General features: G+C 48.7%; 1 protein-coding gene across 2 annotated transcripts; it reads right to left on the bottom strand.

The window, feature by feature from the left end:
- Nucleotides 1–245: 245 nt before the first annotated feature.
- POPDC2 (popeye domain cAMP effector 2) lies at nt 246–12,087 on the bottom strand. Of its 2 annotated transcripts, none has more exons than XM_083855943.1 (4): nt 11,175–12,087; nt 8,722–8,830; nt 4,930–5,431; nt 246–1,459 (listed from the first exon to the last, which is right to left on the bottom strand). In XM_083855943.1, the coding sequence occupies exons 1-3, from the start codon at nt 11,717–11,719 to the stop codon at nt 4,976–4,978; spliced, it is 1,110 nt and encodes a 369-aa protein (XP_083712069.1). In that variant the 5' UTR covers nt 11,720–12,087; the 3' UTR covers nt 246–1,459; nt 4,930–4,975. The 2 variants fall into 2 exon arrangements, with proteins under 2 accessions (XP_083712069.1, XP_083712070.1); XM_083855944.1 differs by having other exon boundaries at nt 247–1,459; nt 5,068–5,431.

The raw sequence follows: 12,087 nt of genomic DNA, 5'->3' as shown, positions 1-12,087 counted from the left end.
CCCAGGCCTGGGGCAGCCCCATTCTCCTGCTCTGGTGTGGGAGCAAAGGTGAGCAGTACATCACAGATCCCACATACCCACCACTCTAGAAACCCTTGGTAAGAGTGCCAGATCCCAAGGGCACAGGTTTTTCCAGCTGAGACTTGCAAGAAAGGCCAAACCAAACACTGGGCCACAGCCCCTGTGTGAGCGGGGTAGGTCAGGGCAGGTGGGACTGCCTCCACCAGCCCAGGGCTGACACAAAGTCAGTCCCACAGGCAGAATGGCTGTGCCCCAGCATGTCTGTGCCAAGAAGCACTGAAGGACACCCTTCCCTGTGCTGAAGGAAGGGCCAACATTCCTTGCTCTTTCCCTGAATACCTTGCCCTGGAGAGGCTCCTACTCCCACTGCTCAACTTGATTGTACCAGGCTCTGCAAGACAGAGGATTCCTCCACAGGTACTTCCAATTCCCTGACTGAGGAAATGGGTGGGGAAGCTCATAAGACAAATCCTGTTGCAGCTGAACTTGGAAGAGGCCTTCCATGTCTCACAATTTCCATTAAGGCATTGTCCTTCCTACCAGTGGCTGCTCTCTTCAAAGATGTTTTGTATCCATTCCTTTCTTCATTTGATGTTTGTGCACCCTGAGGTCACACCCCCTTGAGTCCACAAAAAAAAAGGGTTCTTGCCTACACCTGTTCCCAGTCTCAAGTCCTGCTCTTTCTTATTTCAAGAATCAATGCAAACAGCTAACCAGAAGTCTTTTTTCACCAGCTTCTTTGAGAAGTTGTGCTCATCATAAATGAGAAATCCAAACTCCTGGAAAAGTAATTTCTGGTCTTACTGGAGTGGATGCCCCATGAGATGCACATCAGCAAACTCTCCATTGCAAGCCCTTTACCAAAGGTGTCAGGTGGCCCATTTCCCCTTGCCCTACCCACTCTGTGCCTTGACATCACCTCAAGTGATCTCCCTCTTCAAATCCTCCCTCCCTCCAGCTGTTTTCTCCCTCTTCAAACCCTCAAACACCAGTAGTTTCATCTTTGACTTTAATGGGAATCACTGAACCAAAGGGAACACAGATTCTGCAAGCAGGCTGGTATTGCTTGCAGGACATTGGTGCACTTTGGTGACAGAGCTGCTGACAACCTCAGAGAGGCAGGACTAGAAAACAAACCGTGGAGGCACGCTGGGGAAGGCAGCTCTGGTGAACAGCCAGGGGGTGGGAGGGGCTGGAGTGTCACACTGCAGTCTTAAGCATGTGCTTCATGTGCTCCTGAGTGTAGATATCTGCTGGCAGACGTCTCTGCATGCTAAAGAGTGTCTCTGGTCAAAAACCTGTATGGGTATCTGCTCCCTTGGAGGGGCTTGGGGATCAAAAGAGCCTGTTGTTCCCTAGAGTTCGGGGGTCTGAGTGGGAGCCAGAGGGGCTCGTCCTTTGCTGAGAGGGTGAGAACTCTGGAGATGGTTTTCAGAGGCTGCAGAAGGAACACAGTGGAGGAGGGAGGAAAAGGGGGCCAGGGAAGAGAGGGGGTGGGGGGGGGAGAGAGAGAGAGAGAAAGAGAGCACACCATTACTATCATACTTTCAAACTTTTCCAAGACACAAACCTCATGGAGCCCACCATTACCTGTTCTTCTTCCCTCCCCTCCTAAATGAGCATGCAAAACAGTGTAACTCTTCAACAACTGATAAATCAGGAAACAGGGTTGTGCAGCCATTCTGAGATGGCAAAAACAAACCCTTCCAAAGTGCCTTCTGTGATATTGGTTAAACAAAGCCCACAGCTCCTTTGCTTTTGCTCTCAAAGCAGGCACAAAACGTTAACTACTAACTTACATACCAAGTTGCAGACCATCAAACATCCATCCACCCATCTCCCCCACCAAATAGAAAGGTAGCCCCAAGATGTAACTAAAAAAACAGGTAGCAACAGCTACACATCCTGCAAGCACTTGATAGCAACAAACTAGAACAAATGCAACATGAACAGGAGAAAAAGCAGGTTGCTCTTGGTTGTTTAAATTTCCATGCAAGGAATAAAGCTTAATTTCCTCTGGAGCACTGAGCTATACAGAAGTACACTGCTAAAGCAAGTACTGAACAGAACCTTTCAACCTGCCTCCTTCCAACAGGCAGCATCCTCCTTAGAGAAAGAATGTGCTCATCAGTGGGATATCACAGCCCATCTCACTCATAAGCAGACTAGAAGTGTTTTCAAGGAACTAGACGACATTAATAGTAGGCCAATATATCTTACATGAATATTTTCTTGTGTGTGACCTTTGTAGCACTTTGGGCATTCAAGGATTGCCCTCCTGAACCGTAGTGTTGCAAGGTGGCTGTTGTAGTGACAAAAAAGGAAAAGGAAAGTGACCCACAGAAGAACTTCAGCACGGGGAATTTAGAGAGCTGCAAAGTGATTACCCACATTGGGAATAACCTGGTGAAGGAGATGAGAGCACAGACCAGGGAAAGCCCCAGGGGAGCTCTGACCTCAGGGACTTATTTTGAACAATGACACTGCAGGGGATTTCCCTGTTTAATACAGATGTAAGAAAGTTATGGAAGTGCTTTACCTGAGCCATGGCAGACCTGCTCAGATTATTTGCTGAGCTGTGACAAGTGTTTGGGCAGAGGGAAAACCTGCAGCCCCTTTGTATCACTAGTTTTTGTGGTGAGGCACTCAAGTCATTGTGTAATGTTGTCCAGATGTGACAACAGCTGTTGTGTTGCTGGGATGTGATGGGGGATGTGATGTACTTAGGACACACAAGTGCCAAGTAGGGTAACAGGGAAGCTCTCATTCCACCATTATGAACACACTAAACAGAGTTTTTGATTCCTTGTCTAATTACCTTAAAAATTAAAATACCACACTGTCTATTGTCTCCAGACTGACAGACCAGGAAGATCATCTTTCTTTCCCACCACAAATACAAGCCTCTAAACATCTGTGCTTTTATTACATCTACTGCCAGTAGCAGCACTTCTTGATATTGTTTCAGTCACAAAATCCAGAAAGACAAAAGCTTCCAGCTCACAACAGGACTGTGTGAAAGAAAGAACAGCTTTTTGCTGTGTAGCAAAGTTTTGCCCAACACACACACCCCTCTTGTGTGTACGTTCACAGTATTGCCTCACTGCCAAAAATGGGTGGATTTTTTTTTTTTTTAAAGCCACAATTTTACTTGCCTCCTTTCTTTTAAAATTGCATTTGAAATTCTGGTTTTATTGAGCTTGATCAACTAGGAGAATTCTACCAGTGACCTTAGAATGGATATCCTCCTTCTGAGAAGGCAAAATAGAATCAAAGCACAGGCAAAATGACTGCCATTTTCACAACACTACTTGCATTCAGTTGTGATTGCGTGTTTTCACAGACACAATAGCTAGGAGGATGAATGTCTCAGAAGTGATTCAGTGTTCCTGCCTCTCCAAGTAAGGACTGAAAAAGCTGCAAATTCATATCTCCAATAGCCTACCAGCAAAACCAGGGGCTTCACATTCCTAGGACAAATGTGGATTTACTTTTTTTTCTCTCTGTGCCTCCTTAAAAGAGAAAACAATAACCAACTACACAAACAACCCCAACAATAAAACCCTATCTGATTTAACCCTAACTTTATCTGATTCAGCCAAAATCAAATACACTTGTTCTTTCCTGGGCCATATTCTTCATATCCCAGATAATATGAAGAATACTGCATACTTATCAGGGCTCATGCCAGGAGCCAATGCTCCCTGCCACTGAGTCCACAGCACAGGTAGAAGTAGACCCAAGCAAGCACAGAGAAGAGCAGGGTGCAATGTTGCTCTGTGTTCAAGGCTGCCTGATTGAAGACAGCCACCCCAGCTGCAGCCCAGCACTGCAACTTCCTCCCTGCTGTGCAGACCCAACTGAGACACATGCAGGGGTCAGTTTTAGGACAGAAATCCCAGTCCCAAGCCTGGTGCCTGGCAGCTGGATTATTGTGGGCAGCAACAGGAATGCACATTTTGGGGTCTGCAGCTGGTGTGTAGCAGCTGACATGCAGTGGCTAGCTAAAAGTAGCTCAGGGTGGAATTTCTCTCTTGGCCACTTGGATTTGAATTTCAAGCACAAGCCACTCTCTCATCTATTTCGTTTTGCCTGCATTGTTCCTCTGTCCCAACAACCACCAGGCACAAAAATGTTTTCCATTGTGGAGTAAGGAGCTGGCATTTTGGAAGAGAGCATCTCATTCCCACTCACTGGGAAGCAAAGTTTGGGGCATCTTAAAACAATGTTTAGCCTGTCAGTCCACCCAGGGTGACTGGAGGCAAGACCTATACCACACAGGGCAGACTTTTCAGCACCTTATTGATCTGGAAGAGATGAATCTCAGCAGAAACAAGGACAGATCAAATGCTGGGATGAGCTGTGGTGGGGAGGGAGAGGAAGGACTCTGAGCTTTGTCCCCCTGCCCAGACTGAGCATTTGCAAGGTTTATAGCAACTCCTTGCTACCAATCTGCTATAAACCCTGGAGCTCTTTCTAGTCCTGTTGGCATCTCCTGGTGTAGGCTCTCTCACCTGCAGAGCTCTTGCTCAGCTCAATACTGGAGTATCTCCTGGCACAGCTCTACGTCATGGTCTCTGTGACCACTTGTGTACCACCTGCCAGCCTGGACAGCATTTCAGTGTTTCTCCCTCTCTTCAGGGATGGGGAGAGAACTTGGCAGGGAAGAGCTTCCTATGGCCAGGTTACTGACCCTTCTACCCCACAATACAGCTGGTGCCTGGAGTCAAGCCTCTGCCCTGCTGCATTTCCTTAGGAAAACCACATAGCTTGAGCCCACTTTCTGGGGTTCCTTGGGCAGCAGGCCAAAAACCACTGCAGAGGTGCAAACCCATGGCAGATGGGCGCCAGAGCTCTGTCCAGGCAGATGCATCACGGGAAGGACTTGCTCTGCAAGTGGGTACTTACGCGAGGGTCCCACACAGGGTGAGGTGTGCCCGTGCCAGGAGTGCCCTCATTTCATATACTCCCCTTCGCTCACATAGTCCATAAAAGACCCCGGCAACTCAGCAAAATCTTCCAAGACAAGACTGGTGGAGTCCTCACCCAGCAGGTCACTGTCAGGCCGGGATGCCCGGGGGCGCGGAGCCGGCGGTGGCGGCGGTGGCTGCGGCGGTGGCTCAGAGATGCTGGCCCGGCCAGAGCCAGGGGACAGCTCCTCACAGTCCTCCGACTCCCCCTCGGAGGAGGCTGGCCCAAGGACGTGGTACAGGCTGGGCAAGCGGATGTCGAAGCGAAGGCCAAACTTGGCGAAGAGCTTCTCATTGAGGGAGTAGAGCTTCTCTGAGATGTCATAGCCCAGGTGGGAGGAGAAGAGGCGGGCGATGTAGCGGTCCTTCCTCAGGAGGAGATACAGCTTCTTCCTCGGCCAGGTGATGTAGCTGCAGTCGGTCTCGGCTGTCAGCGTCACCTGTGGGGCAGGGAGCGAGTGGAGTAAGTCCCGCTGCCTGGGCGGGGTCACCCACCTTGGAGCCACGTGCTTCACTCCAGGGAATGCCCTCAGCCCCTATGAATCCCATTCTCCCTGGAGATGGTGGGGCTGGAGAGCCAGATTGTCCTGGTTGAATGACTGGCTAAATCATTACCTGCTGCTGTTTCCTCTCCCTAAGGAGATCCCATTTTTCTATGCAATTAGTAGTATGTCCTCATTTAATCCAGCCACATGGATGGCTACGATTCACCCCCTTGCTTTCAGATGATGCTCCCTATTGACATCTGAGGGATATAGCTGAAATGAACAGAGCAGCACAGACACCCCTATCCCTCCACAGGAATGGTACAGAGGGGGATATTTTTGCATGCCCAGTCAGTCTGAGTTGCCAGCAAGTAGCCCTGGGGGAGGCTGCTGACCCATTCTGCTGCTGGATTGCTCATCCCCACAGGCCCTGCTCCAAGAAGGCCCTGAGTGTTGGAAAAGCCACCTGACAGGCTTGCCTGGTCATCCTGTGCCAAAGGGACATCCTGTCTTAGCAGTTCTACTGGACTCTGGAGGGCTGAATAGCCTTGAAGGACATTGCAGCACAGCTCAGAGAGGAAATAAAAAGGTTTTATTGTGTTCATGCATATGTAGAAAACTCATGAGGGTTTATTGGGTTGATTTTTGAGAACATTTAATTTTCCTTCTGGTTTTGCCAATGTAAAGAGAGATGTTTTCCCCCTAGGGGTAGGACAAGAACAATTTCAGTCAAAAACATTATATAGTACATAAGTGTATATTATAATAAATAATAATTAATAATAAATGCAGAATAAATAATAAATAATAAGAAATGCAGGAATGGTCAAACTGCCCTGGGCCACAAAAGAACATCCGAGTGTAATGGAGACACTGGCATGTGAACAAGTGCCAGAGCCAAAATATCCCGGGGGCTCCCTTTCACTCTTTGCCCAGGGGTCTCCTTGGTCAACCGCCATGGCAGAGGGCCACTGGGAAGCTGAACATGGCTTGGCTGCATGTGTGTGTCCTTGGGTTTGATATTTAATGCCATTGGCCTGCAAACAGCTGTCTGATGAAAGAAATATAGGAGATAAAACCTGAGAACTTTCCCAGGCCAGGCAAGCAAAAAGAAGGGTCACACGGAAATTGAAATGACCGGAATCTCATTTTCCTAATCAACTTCTGGCACAGTGACCAAAAGTGATCCCTTCTTGTGAGGGATTGAGATACAATATGCAAACCTGCCACCAAACCAGGACAGCAAGACAGATTTCACTCTTGAATCCCCTCTGACACAAGTGCTCCAGCATCAGCAAGAGCCTGTAATTCAGCCTTCTGGGGGAAAGTGCCAGCCCTGAAACCAAACTCCTCCAGGCACTGGAACCCAACAGTCCTGTGGGAAGCAGACAGCCAAAGCAGAAAGCTCAAGGAAACCAGCTATTCTCGTAGACTAAGTCATGCTTCTGCCATTTTTCAGTAGGCTCAGAATTGAAAGTGTTCAATCCAGAGAGCCATGGGGCAAGAAAAACCTTGGGCAAGAAAAACCTTCCATGCCCTCCTCCAGCAAAGACCCAGAGTTCAACACGCACTTTTTAAACCAAATTATTGTGTTGCTAGGAATAAGGTTGAGATAAGCTACAGAGATTTATTAACTGCTCAGGTGAGAGGGACTAGTGGGGTAGTGCTGCCAAAAGCAGCACATCACCATGATTAAGCACGGCCACCAAGAGTAAGGTCCTTCCAGGTACACAGATGGGTCAAGTGGCACCTGATGACTGCTGGTCTCATACAGCTTCTACTTCTTCATGGTCCTCCATAAGCACACATGGGGTTTAGGCATTTCCAGCAAATGGCCTTCCCTACCTAGGGCTCTACCTCCCCTTCCTGATGCCAGGCACAGCTGACCTCACTGACCAGCCCTGTCTTGCAGAGCAGGAGAGGTGCCAGAGGGTGGTGCTGGCAGGGCTGGTGCAGCCTGGCACCAGCCTTCTTCCAAGCTGTCTCACACACCACAGATAAAGACCCTCAGGAAGTCTGGGAACATCCAGTTCCACAGAAATCAGCTCAGAAAATGCTGTGGATGTCTTTGCAGGTTGCATGCCTGCAGTCAGCCACTGCAGTCAGCCATTTCCCTGCCCGTAGCACTGGGCAGACAGTACTCTCCCTGGTGGAATCTTGGGCAAATACAGCCCAGGAGCTAGCAGCAGTCTGCCAGATTGAAGACTGTGCAAAACATGAGATACCACCAGCCCTAGCACAGCCATGCTGTTGTTGCCTTTTCTACTTCATTGCCTTGGTCCGACATCCCTATTTCTGTTCACAATCTGTAGCCCTGTGCCACAGTCACATAGACAGCTAACTCCTGCAACCATAATCACTGGTGATGGCACTGTTTTCAGGAGCAATCACCATGACCCTTTCACTTATGAGCCAAATTCAGACCCTTGGAATGAAGATTTGGAGAGCTACCCCGGTTTAACCAAGTTTGCTTGGTTAAAAGCATCATTCCCCCATGACCATCCCACGCTCTCAAGGAATTAGTTCATATCCCTCCTAATATGCCCTAACTGATGTAATCAGGATTGACATCCTGACAGGTATCAGGCCATCCTGGGATGTACATTAAAGACAGAGGGATGTAGGCTTAAGTAATCTTCTCTAGAAGGAAAGCCAAAGAAACACTGTGGGGTGTTGACAGCAAGGCCAAAATCCCTTCAGTTACTGCAAATGAGAATTGGTCTGGCCCTCAGCAGGGGATCCTTCTGCTCAGAAAGAACCATATTCGGGTGTGAATCATCCTTTCTGCTTCTCCACCCAAAACACATGACCATCAGAAACTTCTGTGAGGAACAGGATGTTTATGGGTTTACATCACTGCTGCATATTGCCACGGCTGCCATCCTGATGCTAGAACAACGCACCCTGCTAACAGCATGCAAGGCAAATTCATCAGTACAGGAACTAGAGAACACCAGAAGGGAAGAGAGCCAGCAATCTGATACCTCAATTCTCTGATAAACTGGAAGGAGCACCATGCTCTACCCTCCTTGCTATCAGCAGGTAATAGGAGCATGTCCTAAGGTCTTCAGAACAAGGCAGAAAAAAAAAGGTTAAACAGTTGATCACACAATCTTGTGCTGGCTAAACTACCAGGAAAGGGAGGAAAGTATTCCTGGTCAGCTTTGAATGGCAAAATGAGGCCTCTCTACCCCCTTCTCAGACATGCAACGAAGCACCAAGGAGTGAATCTAAGCTGGGGTTACCTGGAAAGTTCCTTCCTCAGAGGGTCGCAGCGACTCCCATTCTGGAGAGTCCAGGAACTGGTATGGAAAGACATAATGAAGGAATTGTCCATCCTGGCACACTCGGATCCTGCAGAGGACAGGTGAGGCAGACAGGCTTAGGCCACAAAACAGATGTCACACAAACCTGATAGCTCAAACAGTGTGTCCCACCAGGGAGGAAAGAAATACTTCTCTCACACATGTCTTGTATCCTCTTGGGACAGCTGCAGGTGCTTTAGTGATGAGGCTATCTCTCCTTTCTCTGTGGCAACCTATTTGCTGCCACTTCCCCATACTCTATCTGTTTTCTGTTTCTTGCTATAAAGACAGCCCTCACAGGTGCAGTGCTTGGTCCTAGCCCAGGACTCCTCAGCCCACAGGACTGCTGCTGCTTTCTAGGTACTTCTAAGCCAGCCTGTGGCTCTTTGTACTTGTATCTTCCTCCCATCTCCAGGATTGCACGAGGGCATTCCCAGTCTTGGTACTGGGAAGTCATTACACTCAGGATTCCCTAAAATCCACTGCCCATGGTTCCTCACAGATCACCCTGAGAGCTCATAGTTTGCTGCACATTATTGCTCACTTTCTCTTGGCCTTCTAAGTATCCATTTCACCTACTTTTGCTACAACTTCCTGCCAGGGTCAAGGTCAAATGTGCACTCAGCTCTGCTGTGGGAATAGAGAAGAACCTGCACAGGCCTGAAACAAGGACAATATCAGGGCAGTCTGGAGTTCTATTCATAGCTCTGCATCACCAGACTTGGGGCCTCTTGCTTTCCTGTCACCATGTACCCCTGTTGTATGATGCACAAAGGCAATTCTTGCCTTCAAGAGTTACAAGACTCGGTTCACCTTCGGCTTCTAATCAGCAGGCAGTGCTGCCTGGAAAGGTGTGGGATTGTGAGGCACATTTCCTGATCCAGGCATATTCTGCATTTCCAAGACCCCACTTGCTCAGTTTAAGAGAGAGCACCATAACAGCAATGCTCTGCTGGGTCAGCAAGGACCTCACAAGGCAATAGAGTGGGTACTAAGAAATGTAAATCCATTCCATGGAGCATCCTTTACCAGCCAAGATCCAAACTTCCCACTGCAAAAGAGAGCCCAACAACCACTCACCATCACCATCTTACTGTCTGTTGCAGCACTTTCATGCCAACAGAGTAGCATCATATTATCCAGTGCATGTCAAAAAAGCAAGGACTTCCCCATCAATATTATTTGCAGATACAGTAAACTTCAGAGCCAGCTGCTCACCAGAGATGTTTGGCAAGGGGAAGTGCTACTGGAAACACACATCCCAAATTTCTCTTCAGTGCTTTGCCATTCAGCATCCTGGTGGACCCAGGGTACTCTTAACACATCTTAGGAAAGGGACTAACATCAAAAACCAGGAAGGTCCGTCATTTTTCTTTGCACATTCCCTCACCAGAGAGGATTGGCCACTGCAGTAAAACAGGAGGCCCAGCTGATGTTTTGTATTCCCAAAGGAAAATCCTTGTGAGACACACCTCCTGCAGCTCAGCACTGCTCCTATTTAGAGATCTTCTTCCTTTCCCATTCTTATGTAACATTAGTGCCAAGTTCCTGGCAGCAGACTGTAAGCCAACACTATTGCTATTTGAATGCATCTGGATTTTGCAAATTGTTAAATGGATATGCTGCTAAAGGCATGCCACAGGACCTCAGGTGAACAAATGCCAGCACTTGATCAGCACAGTTCATTCAATGAAATCTCCAGTGCAACTGTCTAGAGGTTCCTGAGGTTCTCCTTGGTGGTCCAGAAGAAGGAATATCACAAATGCTTGACAGCACAGGGAAGGAAAGACATCTGATTAGGCAGGATCCACCACAGGAGAATACTCTCTCTTTTGATGAAATGATGCTTAAAGTGAAAAATGTCAAAGCCCTGAGGGTTGGGATGTTGGGAACTGGAACTTCTCCCTGAACAGTGCTGGCCAAGGAGAGCAAGTGAACTGAGGCCTCAGCACACTCAGCACACAGCAGTTCACACCACAGAGAAGTGCCTGGTATCCCCAGAGACCACAGGTCCAGACATATTGCTCTCCTCTCTTGAGAAATACATTCTCACAGCCAATCTGCTCCCATTAGAAATAAGATCACTTCAAAGTGACAGACAAAGGGGTAAGGATTCATCAAAAGTATCACAGGTAAGGCTGAGCTGGCCACTTCATTGCTCATAGCTTGAGTCTGCAAACCCTTCTCTGAAATGCTCTTAAGTTAGAAAAACAAAGCAAAACTAATGCCCCAAAAAGCAAATTCCCCCCTTCCCCAACAAACCAGTGCATATCTCAGATCCTTTTCAGAGGAAGGAAACAATCCTCACCTCAATTCCTACAGAGGGTGATAATAAAACAACAAGGCACAGCAGTTTGCTGTCAGAATTTGTGCAGAAACAGGGAAGCCTTTACCTGCCAGACAGCAGCAACGAGAGGCGGTCAATGGGCGTCTTGCCCTCCACAGCATAATTCTGGTCTCTGACTAGTGACTGGACCTGCTCTTCACAGCACTTCACGATTTCTTTGTAGACTTCCAGGGGCACCTGCAAGGGCAGGTACATGGTCTTGTACAGGAGGTCAAACTCTTCTGGGATGGTGTTTCTGCGGAGCCGGTAAGCCAGGTGAGCCAGCTGAAGCAAGCAGGCGAGGACCAGCAGCATGTTCCAGATGAAGATATCCAGCCCACAAGCGCTCAGCCAGCCCCACAGAGCATAGCAGAAGTAGCCTGGGGCCAGGAGGCCAAAGATATAGAGGGACCCAAAGACGCCACTTCCCCCCATGTAACCCAGGAGGACAATGCAGCTGGCCAGCTGGTAGGCTGCTTCCTCCGTAATGTCGTTCCAGGCATCACACACAGGAGGCCGGAGAACAGCCTGGTCCCAAGAGGGGCTGTTTGCGCTCATCCTTCCCCACTCCCCACCCTCCCCAGCCGTCCTGCGCTCAAAATGAATTGTCATACACAAAGGGTGCTGCAGAGGTTGGAAACCAGAGCTGCTGGGTGGCCGTTCCTCCCTCCTCTTCCTCTTGAGCACTGTCTGGTCCCACAGCAGTGCTTCAGAGCAACATGCTAAAAAAGTGCTGCCGAATGTTTTTGCACCCGGAAAATTCCAAAAGTGTTCGCTTCTCCTCTTTGTGGCTCACAAAGCGTCGGCTGGCCCCCTCCTTAGCCACGACAGTGAGAAAATTAGCTGGCAAACGTGAGGCCAAAAGAGCTCAGTCAAAAAAAGAGTCGAGGCCATTAGCTGGAAAACTCAGAGACAGGACAGAGATCTCCTTGCACTGCCTGTCTCGCCTGCGCTGCGGCAAATGGAATAGCGACCGTGAG

The sequence above is a fragment of the Zosterops lateralis genome (genome assembly GCF_965231275.1).
Source record: "Zosterops lateralis genome assembly, chromosome: 2".
Classification (NCBI taxonomy): domain Eukaryota; kingdom Metazoa; phylum Chordata; class Aves; order Passeriformes; family Zosteropidae; genus Zosterops; species Zosterops lateralis.
Note: the sequence above shows the minus strand (reverse complement) of the source record. Positions and strands in the feature narration are given on the sequence as shown.

Coding starts and splice junctions, on each gene's coding strand:
- POPDC2 (XM_083855943.1), bottom strand. CDS start 11,719: ATGACAATTCATTTTGAGCGCAGGACGGCTGGGGAGGGTGGGGAGTGG. Junction 8,831..11,174: donor TCGTTGCTGCTGTCTGGCAG/GTAAAGGCTTCC, acceptor TGTCCTCTGCAG/GATCCGAGTGTGCCAGGATG. Junction 5,432..8,721: donor CTGAGGAAGGAACTTTCCAG/GTAACCCCAGCT, acceptor CCTGCCCCACAG/GTGACGCTGACAGCCGAGAC.